Below are 8216 nucleotides of genomic sequence, written 5' to 3'. Positions count from 1 at the left end.
CCACCCCAGACTCTTCCACGCCCCCCTGCACGCTGTGCCACGCCCCCACCCGCGCGGAGCCCTAGTCCTGCACTTCGGGGGCGGGGCCCAACGGACGCTCCGCCCCCTTTTAAAGAAACGTTGCCACTCGACGCCGCTGTACCCCTTAAAGAACCCCCACCCATTTTTCCAAATCCCCGGGGTCCCTCTCGTCCTCTCATCTTCCTTCCCCACTCCAAACGGTTCTTTCTATCTCCTTTTCCCCTTTCCCCGCAATTATTCCTTAAAGGGCCAAGATACTAAAACCCCAAACTCAAGAAGTCCTTCCTCAACCCCGTTGCAGGGGCAACCTGAGGTCACCCCGTTCTTGCGAGCCGGCCCGGCTCCAGGCGTCTAGGTTCGTCCCACTAATGGTCTGGTCCCTCCGGCCACAGGGCGGATGAGAGGGCTTCGATCCAACCCAGGACGCGCCTCCGCCAAGGCCGGGTCCATTAGCTCCCGCACCGCATCCTGCCTTCCCTCCCCCAGTCTCCGCTGGGAAACTGAGGACGGGCTGTCCTTGGGGCGCCAGGCCCAGGCCCAGGCCCTTCCCCAGCTCCCTTCCAGTTAGCTCCTGCATCTGCCCATTTTCCAGTCCCATCCATGAAGGTTTAATCTGGTTTAATTCTCAGTACCGCCCCTGAGATTCCGACTCCGCCCCTCCCCCAGACATCTGGGACATCTGGGCCCTGGAGAAGGGAAGTCTGTCACCTCTCCCATAAAAGTCTGTTCACACCTTGTAAATCCCTTTGAGGTGCTGGGATGAAAGAGAAGAGGAGGCACCGGGGATTCCCACCCCCATTCTCTCCGGCCTTTGGCGCTTTCTCTGTAGCTACAGAGAAGAAGGGGCGTCTTGCAGGGAGGCCCTCGGGGATACGTTCCCCTTACACACAGCACCCAGGCTCCCAGGACAGAGAGATACAGGTGAGCCCAGGAGAGCTTTGAGAGCCCACACTGGGACTGATGTCTCTGCTGGGACCTGGCCCCACCTGCTGGTGGCTTCTGAGCTAGAAAATGTCTAATTGCAGTTGGGCAACTGAACCCAGTGAGTTTAGTGGCTGGTCTGAAATGGGGGCTCAGCCTAGCAAAGTTCTCAGTTCACCTCTGCTCAGAGACACAAATTGGAATTGGGGTTCAACCCAGGTCAGCACCACGGTGGGGATAGGGTCTCAAACTGAGGCCAGAGGCTTAACCAGAAGGATTAGAAACCCAGTAAGGGGTCAGGTCCAATCTGGAGTCAGGGCTAGTCCAGATCGGTGGCCTAAACCAGAGATTAAGCCTCAGTGTGTGGTGTGGGGGACGAGGCGATGTCAGAATTTCAGGCTGAAGTTGGGACTCAACTTGCAGGGGGAGTTCACCTGGGGTCAGAGTTCAGCCCGGAGTCCGGTCTAGCCTGTAATCTGGGGGTGGGGCTCCAATGCCCCCACTCTGGAATAAAAGGCTTAACCTAAGGCTGCGGTCTCAGCCTGAGGTCATAGGTCATCCTAGGGTCAAACTTTAACCAGAGGCCAGTAGGCCTCTCTGTGGACCAGGAAGATTAGGAAAACAGGTCAGGCCTGAACAGATGCGTGTGTTTACCAAAAGCCTGAGCTCTGGCTGGGAGCCATATCCCTGGGGCAAGAAGAGGAAGTCCGTCCTTGGCGATACTGGGAAATGTAGTTTATTTAATGCCTTGTTGCCCTTGTCTGCTCCCGCTGCATTCTGGGTAATGTAGTCCCGGGCCGTTAAGACTGGGTGGAGAAATTCCGTTTCAAGGGCCGGATATCAGATCCATGACAATTGGTTAGATAAACTGCTCATTAAATCACATCCTGGACAATCTTTATAGCGATTGGTGAGAGTGAGCGCGGGGGTTAAGCGTTGTCGGCACTCCCATTCGGAACCGGTGCTGTCCATCGGGTGTCGTAAGTAGGCGGACTTGCGGAGAGGCAATTGCTGATTGGTTGGCGGACTGGAAATCCCGAAGCGCCGGGTCCCGCCGCGCGGCCATTGGCTCATCGGTGGGCGGGCTTGGGCGCCAGAGGCGGAGTCGGGGAGGCGGTGGCTCCAGAGATGGCAGTGAGCGAGAGGAGGGGGCTCGGCCGCGGGAGCCCAGCGAAGTGGGGGCAGCGGCTACTTCTGCTGTTGCTGTTGGGCGGCTGCTCCGGGCGCATCCACCGGCTGGCGCTGACGGTGAGGCCCGCCGCGTGAGGGTCTGGGGTTGGGAGCAACTTTGTCTCGGAGAAGCCCCCTGGCTTGGAGTGGTCTCGTCCGCCTTCCCCCGGCCCCGACGCGGGATGGAGTGGTCCGGCGCCCCCCGTTTCCGGGCCCGGAGTGGTCTCGTCCCGGGATCCCCTTCCGTCCTCCGAATGGAGTTGCCGGGCCCGCCTCGCTGGGGTCGAGCCCCTCCCCTCGGGGGCGTGGCTCCATCTCTTGGGGACCACACCCCCTCCCCCCCGGTTGGGTCTTAGTCCTTTAAATTCTTGGAATCACTTTTGGGGCGCTAAAGACCCTGAAGCCGCACAGCGGGGTCCTGGGGGGGCTATAGAGTGGGGTCCTCGGGGCACTTAATGGGATGGGGGGGGTTCCGTTGAAATGTTGCTGGGAGCTCAACTGGAATCTAAAAGTTCTTCCGGAAGGTGGCCAGGCCCTCCGAGTTGAATAACTGTTCTCTGGGTGGTGCTCATCCCAGTGGGGAGACTTCCAGGTGCCCCAGGATCTCTGTTCGTGGGCTCTCAGAAGAGAGGTCGGAGAATGCAGGACCACCCTTTCCCTGCAGGGAGGAAGTCCCTCTCAACTTTCTCTTGTCGTCCTCTGGGCCTTTCCTAAACAGAGGGGTACCAGGAGGCCCTTCGGGGGATCCTCGTGCCAGGCTCCTGGGGCTGGGCAAGCGGAAAGAGGTCTGAACTGCCTCTGCCTCCGCGGTCTCCGGCAGGGGGAGAAGCGAGCAGACATCCAGCTGAACAACTTCGGTTTCTACAGCAACGGCTCCCTGGAGGTGGAGTTGAGCCTCCTGCGGCTGGGCCTCCGCGAGGCAGAAGAGAAGTCCCTGCTGGTGAGGGACCTTGAGGAGTTTCTAAAGGAGAGCAGGATGCAATCGCCTGGTTCTGGGTTCCCAGCTCTGCCTCTGCCCATGTAATCTTGTGAAAGTCCCGTGATCTCTCTGAGTCTGTTTCCTCATCTGTAACTGGGAATACTGATATCTTAAACAGGATGTGCTAGGCACTTTTCTTAAGACTTGGGGGACAGGCAGGGCGCGGTGGCTCAGGCTTTGTAGTCCTAGCACTTTGGGAGGCCAAGGTGGGAGGATTGCCTGAGGCCAGGAGTTCAAGACCACCCTGGGCAACATAGTGAGAACCCCCGTCTCTACAAAAAGTTTTTAAAATTAGCCAGGCATGGTGAGGTGTGCCTGTAGTCCCAGCCAGTCGGGAGGCTAAGGTGAGAGGATCGTTTGGACCCGGGAGTTCGAGGCTGCAGTGAGCTATGATCCTGCCACTGTAGTCCAGCTTGAGAAACAGAATGAGGTCCACCCACCACCCCAGCTCTGAAAAAAAAGGAGAGAGTGTGTGGGATCTAGCACACATTAGGTGTTCAGTAAATGTGAGGTTAGGTTTCTGTTGCTACTGAAAGGAATAGCTGGGAGGTCTCTACTGTCCCTCACACCCTCCCCCTTTTTTTCCCATCCACCAGGTGGGGTTCAGTCTCAGCCGGGTTCGATCTGGCAGAGTTCACTCCTATTCAGTGAGTGGAGGGAATGGGGAAGATGGGAGAAGGGGCTGGAGGGAGGGGGTGGGGTCTGTCCTCTGCACCTGTAACCCAAAGGCCCCTGTTCTTAGAGGTAGGAGCAGCAAGAGCCCCTGGGTGGACAGGGAGGGAGACAGGGTGGAGCTGGGCCAGGGGAGGAGTAACCAAGACTCCCTCCTGCCCACCCCCTAGACCCGGGATTTCCAGGACTGCCCTCTCCAGAAAAACAGTAGCAGCTTCCTGGTCCTGTTCCTTATCAACACCAAGGATCTGCAGTGAGTTGGGGACCGGGGGCTCGTTCAGATCCTTTCTCTGCATTTCCCTGTGTGATGCCCACAGGCACCTGGGCTGATCAGGTGGGATGAGAAGCAGCGAGAGAAAGCCACTTACTTTTTAGTTTTGTCTTCAAGTCTTCTGATTATTGGAAAGAAGGAGAGAGGGATTCAGCGGGTATTGGTGTCTCAGGGCAGAAGGCCGCGATACAGAGGGCTGTTGTGAGAAGGAATAACAATTGTTCGCACATATTGAGTGCTTCTGGTTTGCCAGGCTGTGTCCTGGAGCTTTAACACATTAACTCATTGATTCCTTATCCTGTGATCATCTCTGCTCTTCAGATGAGAAAACTGAGTCCCAGGAACTGGGATTTGGAGCCAGGCAGCCTGGGGCCAGGGTCTGACAAAATCATGTTGCTTTTCTGTAGATAAAATGTTTTATTTTTAAATAATATACTTAGGGCCGGGCAATGGCTCATGCGTGTAATCCCAGCACTTTGGGAGGCCAAGGTAAACGGACTGCTTGGGCCCAGGAACTGTAGACCAGCCTGGGCAACATGGCAAAACGTTGTCTTTACCAACAAAAAATATACAGGAATTAGCCAGGTATGGTGGTGCACGCCTGTAGTCCCAGCTACTCTGGAAGCTGAGGTGAGAGGATCGCCTGAGCTGGGGAGGTGGAGGTTGCGGTGAGCCAAGATTGCACTGCTGCACTCCAGCCTTGATGACAGATCAAGAGCCTATTATCATTATTATTATTATTATTATAAAGTAGGGTTGGCCACAGTGGCTCATACCATTAATTCCAGTGCTTTGGGAGGCTGGCTGAGCCAGGAGGATCACTTGAAGCCAGGAAAGCAAGACCAGCCTGGGCAACATAGGGAGACCCCGTCTCTTGAGAAAATTTAAAAATTAGCCAAGCATGGTGGTGGTGCCTGTGGTCCCATCTACTCCGGAGGCTGAGGTGGGAGAATTGCCTGATGCTAGGAATCTGAGGCTGCAGTGAGCTGCGACACACACAGTGCTCCAGCTTGGGCGACAGAGCAAGACCCTGTCTCTAAAGAAAAGAGAAAAAGAGTAGATTGATGTCATGGGAAATGACAAATGATTGCTGGTGTAAGCAGCACAGGAAGGCGGTAGCCCCCTTGACCAGTAGAAACCAAAGGCTGAAACTCAGTGATAACTGACTCGGCTGGACCCCCGCCCGCAAGAGGATGCCAGAGGCCACTGAGTCCTTTGCCTGGGCTTGTGTGCCTGAGCCAGGTTCGGCCCCCCAGCCTCATGCCGCACCCCACCCTCCCCGCAGGGTCCAGGTGCGGAAGTATGGAGAGCAGAAGAAGTTGTTTATCTTTCCTGGGCTCCTCCCCAAAGCACCCTCCGAACCAGGGCTCCCAAAGCCACAGGCCACAGTCCCCCGCAAGGTGGATGGTGGTGAGTCAGGCTGGCTGTGCCATCGGGTGGATGGGCAGGTCTGCCCTGTGCAACCCCATCCCATTTTCCTGCTGCCCCTCTATCCATCCATCTCTTAAAATCACTGGTCTCTTACAGGAGGGACCTCTGCAGCCAGCAAGCCCAAGTCAACACCCGCAGTGCCTCAGGTTTCAGGGAGGTGGGGCAGAAGGGAAGATGGCACACCCCAGGGCCCTGCGGGGACCCAGAGCCAGCTGATGGTGGGGCTCTGTCCCTTCAGGGTCCTAGCGGGAAGGACAAGGAACTGGTGTTGGGCCTGAGCCACCTCAACAACTCCTACAACTTCAGTGTGAGTGTCTGCAGCGCCTGCGACCCTACTGTCACTCCAGAGCATGGGACCCCCAGGCTGAGCCCTCCTGCAGCCCTACCATCACCCCAGACCATGGGACCCCCAAGCCAACTGTCGCCCCAGACCACAGGACCCCCAGGCTGAGCCCTCCCCTCTTCCCCCGCCCAGTTCCACGTGGTGATTGGCTCTCAGGCGGAAGAAGGCCAGTACAGCCTGAACTTCCACAACTGCAACAATTCAGTGCCGGGAAAGGAGCATCCATTCGACATCACGGTGAGTGGAGGGTCAGGCAGCAGGGCCAGGGAGCACCCACTGCGGGCCCGGAGTGCCACACCCCGCTTAGCTTCTCCCAGCCCTCCCGGGTGCGGAGTAGGAGCTGTTATACCCATTTGGGAGATGGGGCCACCTGAGGCTCAGAGTGGATAAGTGGCCCAGTAGAAAGTGGGAGAGCAGGAGACCCCCACTCACTGCTCTCCCAGGCGAGAGGTCAAGCTGTGCCACTGCTGCCGCCGCCGCCCACCACTGTCCCCTCCCCAGGTGATGATCCGGGAGAAGAATCCCGATGGCTTCCTGTCGGCGGCGGAGATGCCCCTTTTCAAGCTCTACATGGTCATGTCCGCCTGCTTCCTGGCCGCCGGCATCTTCTGGGTGTCCATCCTCTGCAGGAACATGTAATGCCCCTGCCCCGGGGGGTCCCCCATGTCCCTTCACCAGACCCCCATCCCTATGCCCTGCTGATGCCCCCCACCCCATCTCTCCCTGACCCTCCCACCAGGTACAGCGTCTTCAAGATCCACTGGCTCATGGCGGCCTTGGCCTTCACCAAGAGCATCTCTCTCCTCTTCCACAGCGTGAGAGCCTTGGACCGGGGGGCAGCTGGGGGTGGGCTGGGAGAAAGACCATCTGGGCCATCCCCCAAATCTCTGCAGGCCCTGGGCTTGTGGGAGGGCCATCCACCAGCTCTCCACGTGTCCACCCATTTTACCAGTGTGGGCAGCCGCCCGTCCCCTCTGTCTGCCAGTCCCGCTGGGCAGCTCTGTCCGTCAGCGTCCCTTGGTTCAGCTGTGACTGTCTGTCTCATTGATGGTCCAACCGTTCACCCTGCCAACTGTGACCGTTCCTTCCATCTTTTCAGTCCCAATTACCAGTTTTGAGTCCCACCCACCATCCTCATTCTTCGACTTTCTGACCACCCATCTGATGGTGACGGTCTGTCTTCCTAATCCCGCCCCCACCACCACCACCAGCCTCCCACCCCTCCGTGTGCCTCACTGTCCGTCTGTCCGTCCACCCCCAGATCAACTACTACTTCATCAACAGCCAGGGCCACCCCATCGAAGGCCTTGCCGTCATGTACTACATCACACACCTGTGAGTGCACCCGCTCTGCCTGGCAGCTGGGGGGAGGCAGGCAGGGGAGGGCGGGCCCCCCACCTCATCATCACGCCCTCCCCTGCCCCCCCCAGGCTGAAGGGTGCCCTTCTCTTCATCACCATCGCCCTGATCGGCTCAGGCTGGGCCTTCATCAAGTGCGTCCTGTCGGATAAGGAGAAGAAGGTCTTTGGGATCGTGATCTCCATGCAGGTGCTGATGGAGCGGCCTCCAGAGCAGGGTGGGGAGGGCTGCACGGGGTGGTGGGGGCAGAGGGGAGCGCGCCGGGCAGTGCCCACCCACCCCCGCCACCTGCGCAGGTCCTGGCCAACGTGGCCTACATCGTCATCCAGTCCCGCGAGGAGGGTGCCAGCGACTACGTGCTGTGGAAGGAGATTTTGTTCCTGGTGGATCTCATCTGCTGCGGCGCCATCCTGTTCCCCGTCGTCTGGTGAGGACCCTGCCCCCGGCTGAGGCCCTGCCCTGTGCACATGGGCGATGTCCGCGCTGACTGCACCCTGTGTCCTCCACTTGTCCCAGGTCCATCCGGCATCTCCAGGATGCGTCTGGCACAGACGGGAAGGGTGAGGCCCTGCACCTGTGGGCCCTCTGCTCATGGCCCTCTTCCTGCCCCAGGCCCTTCTTTCTGCCTCTTGGATGCCCTTCCTGGCCTCTCTGCCCAGCCCCCAGGCCTCTGCCTCCCTGGACGCCCCAGTCTGGCCTCTCTTCCCCCCGAATGCCTCTCTCTGGCCTCTCTGCCCCATTGGGTGGCCCTTCCCTCCTCTCTGATCTCCCCCTTCGGCCTTTCTGCCCCACCTAATGTCCCTCCAGACTTTCTGCTCGTTGGACACTCCCTCACATGTTCTGTTTGTCCCCTCTCCCAGCCCCCAGCCCCCTTGCCTCCCTCCCACCTTCAGTCTCCCCTGACCCCCCTCTCTGTGCCCACCCTCAGTGGCAGTGAACCTGGCCAAGCTGAAGCTGTTCCGGCATTACTATGTCATGGTAGGAGCCCGCCTCGCTCACGGGGGGTTTGGGAGGATTACCGACCTGCTGCACGCCCACCCCAGCCCCTC

At 58.8% G+C, this 8216-nt stretch overlaps 1 protein-coding gene across 1 annotated transcript in view; it reads left to right on the top strand.

Moving 5' to 3' along the window:
• Positions 1 to 2023: 2023 nt before the first annotated feature.
• Positions 2024 to 8216, top strand: part of GPR108 (G protein-coupled receptor 108) — a 10522-nt gene continuing 4329 nt past the window's right edge. The window contains exons 1-15 of the mRNA XM_011943630.1: positions 2024 to 2190; positions 2933 to 3052; positions 3688 to 3738; positions 3934 to 4016; positions 5320 to 5444; positions 5562 to 5611; positions 5704 to 5772; positions 5941 to 6045; positions 6310 to 6443; positions 6548 to 6623; positions 7070 to 7143; positions 7239 to 7356; positions 7464 to 7594; positions 7684 to 7727; positions 8096 to 8171. Coding sequence (XP_011799020.1) covers positions 2071 to 2190; positions 2933 to 3052; positions 3688 to 3738; positions 3934 to 4016; positions 5320 to 5444; positions 5562 to 5611; positions 5704 to 5772; positions 5941 to 6045; positions 6310 to 6443; positions 6548 to 6623; positions 7070 to 7143; positions 7239 to 7356; positions 7464 to 7594; positions 7684 to 7727; positions 8096 to 8171 — 1376 coding nt within the window. The 5' untranslated portion in view covers positions 2024 to 2070. The remainder of the gene's footprint in view (positions 2191 to 2932; positions 3053 to 3687; positions 3739 to 3933; positions 4017 to 5319; positions 5445 to 5561; positions 5612 to 5703; positions 5773 to 5940; positions 6046 to 6309; positions 6444 to 6547; positions 6624 to 7069; positions 7144 to 7238; positions 7357 to 7463; positions 7595 to 7683; positions 7728 to 8095; positions 8172 to 8216) is intronic.

Source organism: Colobus angolensis, unplaced genomic scaffold, assembly GCF_000951035.1.
Source record: "Colobus angolensis palliatus isolate OR3802 unplaced genomic scaffold, Cang.pa_1.0 Scaffold22, whole genome shotgun sequence".
Taxonomy (NCBI): Eukaryota; Metazoa; Chordata; class Mammalia; order Primates; family Cercopithecidae; genus Colobus; species Colobus angolensis.
The sequence above is the reverse complement of the archived record's forward strand: the minus strand, read 5'-3'. Positions and strand labels throughout refer to the sequence as shown.